The sequence below is a fragment of the Littorina saxatilis genome, linkage group LG3, assembly GCF_037325665.1.
Source record: "Littorina saxatilis isolate snail1 linkage group LG3, US_GU_Lsax_2.0, whole genome shotgun sequence".
Classification (NCBI taxonomy): Eukaryota; Metazoa; Mollusca; class Gastropoda; order Littorinimorpha; family Littorinidae; genus Littorina; species Littorina saxatilis.
This window is the reverse complement of record NC_090247.1, coordinates 38,876,619-38,889,003: the sequence shown is the minus strand read 5'-3', so window position 1 is coordinate 38,889,003 and position 12,385 is coordinate 38,876,619. Positions and strand designations below refer to the sequence as shown.

Genomic DNA, 12,385 nt, shown 5'->3' with positions numbered 1-12,385 from the left:
TACAGTGGTGTTAATATCATATCAAGTGGTCAAGCAAAAAAGACGAATATCTTTCACAAAGGTTTATGCGTGTTATCGTATCAATCTGAACAGGCCGTTCAAGTTAGTGAGAAAAACAACAACAACATAGGTAACAAAAGACCAAGCAAGTGAAAATGATAAAACGAATTTTTGCTAGGGGGGGGGGGGGGGGGGGTTCCAAAAATAAAGGGATCTACATATGAATATTCACAGTTTATCATTGTTCTTAGCAATAATTCAAAATCAGATAGACTGCAAACGCTCCAAAATCCAGAATCAAACAAACAAGAAACAAGACCATGAGATCACATCCGACGCATATATAATATGCTAAGTCTTTTTCCCCCTTTGTCTCAAAATCATTCGTCTGTATATCCACTATAGAGACCGTTGGTTTGATGTACTTGTGAATGTCTTGTTTTGTCAAAAATTGAACTTTTCAATTAATTTCTTGTTTTGTTAATATTGCATCAAATAGTGACCTGACATTGATTTTGACCTGAGATAACAAAATAAAGCTAAAGTAGAGACTAGACCCTTAAGCATCTAGACAATTGATGCTGGGTCACAAATGTAGGCTGTTGCCATGCCCAAAATACAACAGAGTTAAAAGTCGGCGTTGTCTAGTCTGGTAAAAGGCAGCGCTAAGTCTGCTATACAAAACAAATGAAGAAAAATAGAGGAAAAGGAACAAGAAAAGCAACAACAAAAAAACAGTCAGACTCGTGTACTGTAAGCCAAGAGCAAGGGCTGCTCAGAAATTGATTCAACATGGTTGATCAACAACAAGGCCCATGGCGAAAGGGTTTCCCGTCGATCTTTCTTGCTCCAAAAAAAACCCTGTCGGATGTAGCGGGTACTGAGGAAAGACTGGGAAGGGTTCAAAAGAATATCTTTAAACTATTCGAATGCAACAAGGCTGCAAAGCCAGCCTACATGAAGTGTTCATCCACAGTACCTTTTCTTGGCGACCATAAGCTCGTGCATGCGGGCATGATAATGCGGTGGAAGAACGCCCCTTTTAAGACCTTCAAACATCTCAGAAAACATTACAGAGGCTGTGAATAGAAAGTCTTAAAAAGCAAGGTCTTGAAAAAGAGGAAGTCTTAAATCGGGGAGGGGGAGGGGGTCTTTTAAGGGGGGTTCCGTTGTAATACTCAAACACATAAATACTCAAACACATAGTGCATGCATCGCGCGAATGGTGGTCGCTTACGCGCCAAACATTTCAAATGTTATGATCAACGCATGTTCCCAAAATCAACTTTCCGCAAATTGCACAGTTATCCATTGCGTCTGCGCAGACTGAGCATGTAATCCGATGCCCACATGGCAGGAAGACGATCTCACGCTTTCGCTGGTGACACGTGACGCAAAAAGCAGGCGACGTGATTGGCTGTTGACTTTTCTTTTGCTCCTTTTCGTTCCGACGAGACATTGTGGAAATGTGGCTGAATGGCGTTGTTGGAGTCTTTGTGTTCAAACTGCAAAAGTACAAACAAGGGACAAAGACGGAAAACTGCGTTTCACAAAAAACACTAACCCGAAACAGCGAACAAACAAACAATTTAAACAAACAAACAAACTATGGCCAAACAAACAAACAAACTATGGCCAAACAAACAAACAAACTATGGCCAAACAAACAAACAAACTATGGCTAAACAAACAAACACGTGAAATAAAAAACAAAACGCAAGAGCATTTTCATAGGCGATGTTCGAAAATGCCCCTGTCAGGATTTTTAAGAGGTGTAGCAGAGTAAGAGCCCTTTTTACTGAGCCAAGGTTTCAAAACGAGGCCAAGCAACTTGCAGGCTACTGCATGGCTACCACCCTGGGTGCCACTGTATGCTTCTGGGGTTTAATACGTTTAAAGGAGGTACTGTAAATCAATCAAGGAAGCTTTCAAATGAAGTACATGTATTACAAAAATGTTAACACGGTTTTTATTGAAAATTCCATTCACCAAAAAGCATATCCTTAAAGATCACGTCAAGATTTTAACGCCTTGCGACACCGACTTTTTTTTTAACAAGTTCCAGATTCAAGAGAGGGAGAGAGAGAGAGAGAGAGAGAGAGAGAGAGAGAAAAGGAAAACGAGAGAGCAAGAGGGAGACCGTGCGCGCGCGCGCGCGTGTGTGTGTGTGTGTGTGTGTGTGTGTGTGTGTGTGTGTGTGTGCGTACGTGCGTGAGTGTAACAAACACTTTAAGTACATACACCCCTGGTTTCCCACATTCCTAGCAGGCCTGTTTTATAACCTGACCATAGCATATGTTGCCCCCCGCCTGCCCCCCTCCCCCCCCGCCCCCAGGTCTCTCATCGTATGCTTAGATCATACACAGCAGACAACTAACCGAGAAATATTTACAGTCTTGCTGTGGTACACTTTGATTTCCTATTTTTATTCTTTTCTTATTTTTACCTTGGTTTCGAATGTTCACAATTGGCTTTTGTATTTGAGATCAACACCATTCCGTGCACCTGAGTCCGCTTAGGGATAAAACTGGATACGTTATCTCTAAACAGAAAGAAGAAAGCAAGTAAGAAGCGATTAATATTTTATCATCGATTACATATATATATATATTTATCCTACATACGCGAGAGAGACACCTGTGAGATAATAATCGTTCAAATCACACGTGTGTATATCATGTAAATGAGGTCATGTCAAGCAAGTCTGGCAGGGACCTGTTTTTCCACTGCTTATGATGCCAAAGTCACCGAGACAAACGTCATTATAGAAACAAAAATTGCGCTCGCTAATTACCCTCGATGAATCTTTAGAACTAACACGTCACGCCACACTTTCAGAGTGACGTTTCTTTGCTTTGACGTAATAGATTGCACGAGGCTTTAGAAGAGATCTGGGTTCCAAAACAAGCGTCTTCAATTTAGCTGCCTCGACTGCAATACATTTTCAGTAAAATACACGTAAGTACAGTATGTAGGATAAACAGAATACTACATGGCTTGCTGTGTCGTACCAGATTTACACTCGTTGCTTTTTCAAATAGTGAACAGCTCGCTTTCGCTCGCAGTTCAATATTTAAAAAAACAACTCGTGTAAATCTGGTACGACACAGCAAGCCATGTAGTATTCTCTATATATAATATAGCTATTCTGATAGACACGTGGGGGAATTCGGGGGCTGTGATTGGATGGTCTCACACATCCCTATTGCGATCATCAAAGGATAACGCTGCGGAAGTTGGTAATTTTTTGCCGATATCCAAACGATATCGGCAATAACAAAGACGCATGGTTCCGGTTTCTTTCACGTGCAAAAGTACACACATACCTCGCCAGGTTTGTTTCTGTAACTAGTCGACAGACGATACCATTTGCTTTGTGTGTTTGATTTTGTTGCTTACTGTACATGACATACATTACGTGTAAAATCCAGTTCTTTAACGGGCAACACACCTTGCAAAGTTCAAGAAGCTGCAATCTGAAGCGACCTATCTCTGATTCTAACAGACGATCTTTCCTATGTTTTACACAAAATCAGCAAACTCTCCTGTCCCATAGAACGTCCAATGTATAGTGCAATGCTGAAATGTATGGCATTCCATTTGTCAAATAATTATTTGGATACTTTTTCATGTTTTTTTCACCAGTTTTAGCTAAATAATCATTATTTAGAAGCTCATGTGCTAAATAAGTAATTCTTTATAAACAATGTAAAACAATTCTAAATAATTTTTTGTTTACGTAAACCATTCATTATTTACCTAAACAATTCATTGTTTACGTAAATAATTCATTGTTTACGTAAATAATGATTTATTTAGCAACATTGCTGATTGTTTACAAATTATTTAGACGTATTTTACATTGTTTGTAAACAATCAGCAATGTTGCTAAATAAATCATTATTTACGTAAACAATGAATTATTTACGTAAACAATGAATTGTTTAGCCAACACATTTTCCATTATTTAGGGGTTTCTAGGATTCGCTTCTGAACTAATTTTCTGATAAATAATGTTTGGAGATACCTTGTATTGATTTATTGTATATACACAAAGAAAAACAAGTCGCGTAAGGCAAAATTACTACATTTAGTCTGTTTGTTTGTTTGTTTGTTTGCTTAACGCCCAGCCGACCACGAAGGGCCATATCAGGGCGGTGCTGCTTTGACATTTAACATGCGCCACACACAAGACAGAAGTCGCAGCACAGGCTTCATGTCTCACCCAGTCACATTATTCTGACACCGGACCAACCAGTCCTAGCACTAACCCCATAATGCCAGACGCCAGGCGGAGCAGCCACTAGATTGCCAATTTTAAAGTCTTAGGTATGACCCGGCCGGGGTTTGAACCCACGACCTCCCGATCACGGGGCGGACGCCTTACCACTAGGCCAACCGTGCCGGTCCCTACATTTAGTCAAGCTGTGGAACTCCCAGAATGAAATTGAACGTAGTCCGCCGCTAGTGCAAAAGGCAGTGAAAGTGACGAGCCTGTTTGGCGCGGTAGCGGTTGCGCTGTGCTTCATAGCACGCTTTACTGTACCTCTCTTCGTTTTAACTTTCTGAGCGTGTTTTTAATCCAAACATATCATATCTATATGTTTTTGGAATCAGGAACCGACAAGGAATAAGATGAAAGTGTTTTTAAATTGATTTCAAAAATTTAATTTTGATCATAATTTTTAATTTTTTTAATTTTCAGAGCTTGTTTTAATCCAAATATAACATATCTATATGTTTTTGGAATCAGAAAATGATAAAGAATAAGATGAACGTAAATTTGGATAGTTTCATAAATTTGTTTTATGTTTTTACAGTTTTCAGATGTTTAATGACCAAAGTCATTAATTAATTTTTAAGCCACCAAGCTGAAATGCAATACCGAAGTCCGGCCTTCGTCGAAGATTGCTTGGCCAAAATTTCAATCAATTTGATTGAAAAATGAGGGTGTGACAGTGCCGCCTCAACTTTTACAAAAAGTCGGATATGACGTCATCAAAGACATTTATCGAAAAAATGAAAAAAAGTCCGGGGATATCATACCCAGGAACTCTCATGTCAAATTTCATAAAGATCGGTCCAGTAGTTTACTCTGAATCGCTCTACACACACACACGCACACACACAAAGGCGTGAAGCGTATCCTCAGTTACCTATTGTGTAGGGAGTTAGTCCCGTCTCTCCCATTATTTCTGGTGTACGTTAATTAAAAGTCACGTTATCGCAACCTCTGTCTTGGCGTCTCATTTATGCTTCCTGGCCTAATTTCCCCCTTCCACTCCACCCTATCACAACCGGCACGGTTGGCCTAGTGGTAAGGCGTCCGCCCCGTGATCGGGAGGTCGTGGGTTCGAACCCCGGCCGGGTCATACCTAAGACTTTAAAATTGGTAATCTAGTGGCTGCTTCGCCTAGCGTCTGGCATTATGGGGTTAGTGCTAGGACTGGTTGGTCCGGTGTCAGAATAATGTGACTGGGTGAGACATGAAGCCTGTGCTGCGACTTCTGTCTTGTGTGTGGCGCACGTTATAAAGCAGCACCGCCCTGATATGGCCCTTCGTGGTCGGCTGGGCGTTAAGCAAACAAACAAACAAACACCCTATCACACAAGCATGATACGTCATGACGTCATATGATTCCTAGCATATTGACGTAATGCTAAACACCCGGCCGGTTATCTCGAGTCTTCTCCGTAATACATGTCCATGGGTTTTTCAATGTTCGGTGATTTCCGTGGCTTCATGCGCAAAGGGATCAATCAATCAATATGAGGCTTATATCGCGCGTATTCCGTGGGTACAGTTCTAAGCGCAGGGATTTATTTATTTTTTTAATTTTTATTTTATGCAATTTATATCGCGCACATATTCAAGGCGCAGGAATTTATTTATGCCGTGTGAGATGGAATTTTTTACACAATACATCACGCATTCACATCGGCCAGCAGATCGCGGCCATTTCGGCGCATATCCTACTTTTCACGGCCTATTATTCCAAGTCACACGGGTATTTTGGTGGACATTTTTATCTATGCCTATACAATTTTGCCAGGAAAGACCCTTTTGTCAATCGTGGGATCTTTAACGTGCACACCCCAATGTAGTGTACACGAAGGGACCTCGTTTTTCGTCTCATCCGAAAGACTAGCACTTGAACCCACCACCTAGGTTAGGAAAGGGGGGAGAAAATTGCTAACGCCCTGACCCAGGGTCGAACTCGCAACCTCTCGCTTCCGAGCGCAAGTGCGTTACCACTCGGCCACCCAGTCCCAATGGGATATGCGCACTATAACCGTCGTCTGCAATCAACGACATGGACCATTCTGGTAGTTGTCGCTGACAAAAACATGATTTTAACACAGAATATGATGTCAGAATAGCAATATAAACGCTATTGTGTTTTCAGCGTAGCAATAGGGTCCGATATTTAGACTCGAACAAGTATAATGCGACTCGTCTTCGACTCGTCGGCATTATACTTGTCTCGTCTAAATATCGGACCTTATTGCTACAATGAAAACACAATAGCTGTTAATATATATATATATATATATATATAGTAATATAATATATGTTTCATATTATCATGTGTGGTTCTTTGATAGTTCATCTTGAAATAACGCTGCTACGTATTATATCTAAATTATCATTTAATTATATTATCACGTTCATCCAGTGAACCCCTATGGCCCTACAAATGTGGTAATATTGGATTCGTGAACAACAGTAAATTTTACTTACAGTTTCTGAGAGATGTGTGCGTTGCGCTGAAGCAGACTGAACCAAACAGTGTATTGAATGATCCTACGGGAGAAGTCTCACGAAAAACACTGGTTTTTTTTTACATCACCGGTTACTCCGTTGCCCAGAATTCAAATTCAGCCGCTTACTCGTTATTTGTCCAAGTGTGTAAAAATAGGGGCATGCAACTATTACGCTGTCTGTATTTTTTTATTTTTATTTTTTTATTTTTTTTTACATATTATTAGGAATAGAAATGCTAACCTTGAATAATAAACAAACCGGACACTGGACGGATGTAAACACAACAATTCACCAACACTGTTAGCTGTCACGAGTGTCAACAACAGGCGGAATTCCCCATTGGCGCTTTCCGTTTGTTTTCATCAGGTTTTCTGTCCCTGTCTGTGCGCTTGTTTTTGTACCTGCTTTTGCAGACCTGTACCCCCTTTCTAAAACTGCAATTTTCTAATTCCCCACCCCGACCGTAACCCCCTACCACCTCCCCTTTCGCTTTTCTCGGGACATTTCTTCTTTGTTTGTGATATGCGTCCAGTCCAATGAGTTCAGTGTAAACATTCTCAGTAATCATAGTCCAGTCAGAATGACGTTCCCTATTTCCCCATTCTCAGTTTATAAATAACCGTGATCACATCTGCGTAATCTGCAAACGCATTAACTTGCTTCGAGTGTCAAAAACATAATCACCAGTAAAAAAAAAAAGTTTATTTATTTCTTGCCTAATGTTTCCGTTTGGTTTGAATAAAAGTGACAGATGATCCACTGTAGCAATAACAGAGACGCGGTTTTCAAGGATAGTAATCGTTTCAAATGATAAAAGACACACTCCTTGTAAATGAGTACACACATACACACACGTGTGTGTGTGTGTGTGTGTGTGTGTGTGTGTGTGTGTGTGTGTGTGTGTGTGTGTGTGTGTGTGTGTGTGTGTGTTGTAGACAAAGACACGTTTATAAATGATTAGCAATGAGTCATACCGTGAACATTTCCGTGAAGAATTCTTCTTGTTGTTGTTGTCGGTGATGGTGGTGGTGGTAGTGGTGGGGGTGTGTGTGTGTTGTCACTACTTGGTGGTGTTGGTGGAGGTGTTGGGGTGGTGTTGGTGGAGGTGTTGGGGTGGTGTTGGGGTGATGTGTGTGTGTGTGTGTGTGTATGTGTGTGTGTGTGTGTGTGTGTGTGTGTGTGTGTGTGTGTGTGTGTTAACATGACCAGGAATGTTTTGGAAATCGTGAAATCTTGGATTTGTGCCAAATATATATAACGTACATAGCTTATAATCAGCTCTATTAATAATTATATAAACAAGTGTTCACATTTACGTTGCATTAACAAATGAAACACTCGAAAGATCTAAAGTTAGATTTGTGCTTGCAATAGATTTAGCCCATATCAGCAATGGCGTTCAACAATCTTTTTTTTTGTTGTCCGTCTATTAATTTCCCAACACATCACATTTGTGGGCTAATACCCGTGTATCTGTAAATATGCTCTCCTTTGTCTGATGAGAACATAGAACTGTAACCAACATCCCTCAGTTGCGCGCGCATGTCTATATCTGTGTGCCGTGTGTGTGTGTGTGTGTGTGTGTGTGTGTGTGTGTGTGTGTGTGTGTGTGTGTGTGTGTGTGTGTGTGTGTTTTGTCTGTCTGTGTGTGAATGTGTGTATTTGTTTGTGTCAGCGTGCGCGGCGTACAGAGAGAGAGGGAGGGAGAGACAGAGACAGAGAGACAGACAGATAGACAGAGAGAAATAGACAGACAGACAGACAGACAGACAGACAGACAGAGAAAAAGGGAGACAGAGATGCATGCAGACTCATATACTCAACTTACAATGAATATAAACTGAAGACATTTTCTCACAAACATTTACTAATTCGTTTCAAGGAAATTTTAAAGATATATTTTGTCAGAAATGTGTCGTAGGTGAAGGAAACACTTTAGCTAAAAGAATTTAAAAAACAAACAACAACAACAACAAAAACTACAGCAACAACACATTAATGGGAAAAAAAAGATTGACAGTGTAAGAGGGCAAGGCTGAAGGAGGAGGGGAAGAGGTGAAACCTACAGGATGATATTGATAGTGCATCAACTCATTTGCATTGTTCTGTCAATTAACCATCCGGCAATACAGTGATCAATCAACCAATCAAACAGTCACCCAATCCCTTGGTTAAGAAGCCCAGGCCTAGAGTCTTTAGGCCAAAAAAAATAATAGGTGTGGTTACGGTAACATAGCCAAAAAAATAGGGTAGGAAGGTAGGCAATCACTTTTTTTTTTAAACTTTTTTTTCTAATGTGTACAAATCAAACCTACTTGACAGGGAAATAAGTGTGCGACTCGGGCGCTTTCGCTTTCATTGCGTTTTCTGCACTCGTTTACTTGTTTTGTGTGTGTATTTTTTTGACAAATGTAATAAAAAGTTATAGGGTCGGCCCCAAAAAATAGGGTAGGTCGGGTTACCGTAACCACACCTATTTTTTTTTTAGACCTTATCCAATATTGCAGCATAATGCATGCGTGTTTCAGGAATGAGCTACTTTGACTCGGGTGCTTATATTAGCACTGAAAGAAATGACCCCACCCTATTGCAAAATATATCAATTGTAGCGTGTAGTTGATACTTTATGCAAGCAGCAATAGAGTTGAACATTTATAAGCAGAATATTATTCATATCTAAAAACAAACATCAACAGTTCATAATGCACTACACATACGAAATATAATATATCAAGCAAACAAAACTTAAGGCAAAAAAGAAAATAATAGGACAGTTGCTTGTACGACAAAAATATAACTCTAAGATAATTAAACATCATAATATACATCAGTCGTCACAAAATATTAACTCGAGATTTAAAAAAACAAAACATTTCGAAGTCAACAAGACTGTCAGCACATGCAAACCTCTGGTACATGTAAGAAAACACACTATTGTTTCAAACACACACAAAAATCAAGACAAAATAGAGTTCATGTGCCAAGACAACGTGAAGGCATCGCTGACTGGTCTCTCAACCGTCACCACGAAACCTGCTTCTGACTAGGAAGCAGGTCTTTACTCTTGGCTAGGCAACATAGGGAAGTTGCGTTGTGTCCCTCCCGAGACTCGTCAAACGCTTGTCGGATTCTCACTTGAGTGAATACGGGCCATGTCGCACAGAATGTTCTTTTCCAAGTCTTTCCATAATTATGTGGGCAGCATTTTTCGTTATAGAGAATCTGGTAACTACTGATCGACGGCTATGTCGAATTGCTGACAGAAAGAACACAAAGAAAAAAATCCAAACAAATCAGCTGAAAAAGGATAACAATATGTGATCTAATTTAGGATAAGAGTTGGACGCAGTGTACTTTGATTAACTTCTCGATCACCAAAATCCCTCCCCCATGTCTTGTCCTCTGTCCTAAACATCGGCACCCGTTTACTCGAGTTTTGTTCAGAGCTACTCTACCTCATCCGTGACGCTGTAACAGAGGGTTCCGGGACCCCAAATCATAATAGTCAGCGACATTTTACAGGTTCCCAAAACCAGCAGTATATGAGACCTTCACAAAATGTTATTTGTCATATCGATTTGATTTACTCCGTAAATTTGCATCGTCTTCGAAATACAGCCAAGTGGACGTTCTTGTATATTTAGAAACTAACTGCTACATACGATTACTTCAGTAACGATGCTACGCATGATAACAAAATGTAGTGCGTCCCGGGATCTGCTCTTTTCAAGTTTAGTGCGTCACTGGATCTGCTCTTTTCCAGTTTAGTGCGTCCCGGGATCTGCTCTTTTCAAGTTTAGTGCGTCACTGGATCTGCTCTTTTCAAGTTTAGTGCGTCCCGGGATCTGCTCTTTTCAAGTTTAGTGCGTCCCGGGATCTGCTCTTTTCAAGTTTAGTGCGTCCCGGGATCTGCTCTTTTCAAGTTTAGTGCGTCCCGGGATCTGCTCTTTTCAAGTTTAGTGCGTCCCGGGATCTACTTTTTTCAAGTTTAGTGCGTCCCGGGATCTGCTCTTTTCAAGTTTAGTGCGTCACTGGACCCCCTCTAACAATTTCTGGTACTTTGTTTGGCTTCTAGTGCGTAGAAGACGCAGGGACGCACAGTTTGGGAAGACCTGTGTCATCAGACGAATTTTATTCACAACCTTTTGTTTAATTCGATCACAATGCAAAGACAAAGGTGAAGAAGAATATTATGAATAAAACTCAATCAGAATTTAACTAGATAAAGTATGTATAAAAATAAAGATAACATAAAATGATAAATGAAGACGGAAGATCTGGAATTCGTGCAGAACTTGTAAGTTTGGGCAGTTTCATTTTGGACACACGGCTGCCGTTTTAGTAGTGGAACAAGATATCTGTGGTTCTGATGCAGGGGAACAAACTCTGCGTCGTCCGAATACTGTGGTCTGCCAGCATTAAAAAAAACTACACCTATACGCTCCAAAATTGCTTTGCGACACGACCAGTAGACACTGTGGAAAGCATATGGAACACAAAACTGATTTTATACAGGTAGAAGCTAATGTTCTTTCCTATTCTTGATAAGTTTGTATTCACCTGTGACATTTTTTGGAAATTAATTGTATTGTATTGTATTCAATTGGCTGACCAAACCAGTCAAGATTAAACCGGTTTCGTAGCTGTTAGTTTCGACGCACATGACAGCGAGCTTCTCGGTTGTTGTACCAGTGCAAGAGGTAAGCCAGTGACCGCGCTTTCCACTTATAGTCACGGTTTAAATACCGGTATCTCAAGCCTGAATCAGTCCGTTTCATTCGGGTATTGTCAAAAAGCCCATCCAATCAGTACAGAGATATCGACACATTGCTTTTAGGATTCCAGTATTCCATTATATTTTTACATGTATAAAGAAAATGTGAGGTCTCCCCAAGTTTTTCTTTTAATAAATCTTTGAATTGACGCTAGCTTTCTAAATATACCGGCATACATATCTTCTGCGATTCCTGTGTTTTTCCACCTCCATAAAGTCAGTTTTAGTGTTCAACAAGCAGTATTCTGACTGCTTCAGTATTTTGTTCGATCCGTTGGCCGAAGGACTTCAAGCGGCGCGATGACTCTTCAGATCGGCCAGCGAGGAACACGAGTGACGCAGGCGTCTCCTGCCCTGTGGCTGTTGAAAAGTAAACTTGATCAGAAAAAATCAAAATGTAATAAGCCTCTCCGCAGACATGCTTTATGAAAAAAACCCAGCTTAATGCACATTTACAAACTAGAGACACCGACCGAGAAAGCCTGGAGGAGAAATGGAATGTTGGATCGTTAACAGACCGGCAGGACACAATCAACGTCTACTTATCGTCAAGCTGGGAAAACGAATCACTGTGGGGTTATCCCGCCTTGAAACGTTTAATCGATAAAGATGTTTTCCTTCCCGTGTAATTAATCAATAAATAGAGAAAATACATGTCTTTCTATGTGATACTATGTTTACACGATTTAAAAAACACACCAAAGAAACAGGCAAAAGGGAGTTGTTCAAAATGTAATAAACCAACGAGCGTAAACCGGGTAACACACACAAACAAAGGGAAGTAAGCGCTTTAAATGCATATGACATGTGTAATAGAGAAGGTGAGAGTTATGCGGAACCTTTCT

At 40.4% G+C, this 12,385-nt stretch overlaps 1 protein-coding gene and 1 long non-coding RNA gene across 8 annotated transcripts in view; both read right to left on the bottom strand.

Moving 5' to 3' along the window:
• Positions 1 to 47: 47 nt before the first annotated feature.
• LOC138962322 (uncharacterized) lies at positions 48 to 7,195 on the bottom strand. 2 transcript variants are annotated; one of them, XR_011454480.1, is made up of 3 exons: positions 7,007 to 7,195; positions 2,447 to 2,542; positions 48 to 1,505 (listed from the first exon to the last, which is right to left on the bottom strand). It is a non-coding gene; the product is annotated as an uncharacterized lncRNA (long non-coding RNA). The 2 variants fall into 2 exon arrangements; XR_011454479.1 differs by lacking the exon at positions 7,007 to 7,195 and adding an exon at positions 6,743 to 6,997.
• Positions 7,196 to 8,607: 1,412 nt separating this feature from the next.
• LOC138962319 (uncharacterized) overlaps positions 8,608 to 12,385 on the bottom strand; it is a 130,129-nt gene continuing 126,351 nt past the window's right edge. For 5 of the 6 annotated variants that reach the window (XM_070334093.1, XM_070334092.1, XM_070334091.1 and 2 more), the window contains one exon: positions 8,608 to 11,900. In XM_070334093.1, the coding sequence (XP_070190194.1) occupies positions 11,829 to 11,900 (72 nt within the window). In that variant the 3' untranslated portion in view covers positions 8,608 to 11,828. The remainder of the gene's footprint in view (positions 11,901 to 12,385) is intronic. The other variant, XR_011454477.1, reaches the window with a different exon arrangement.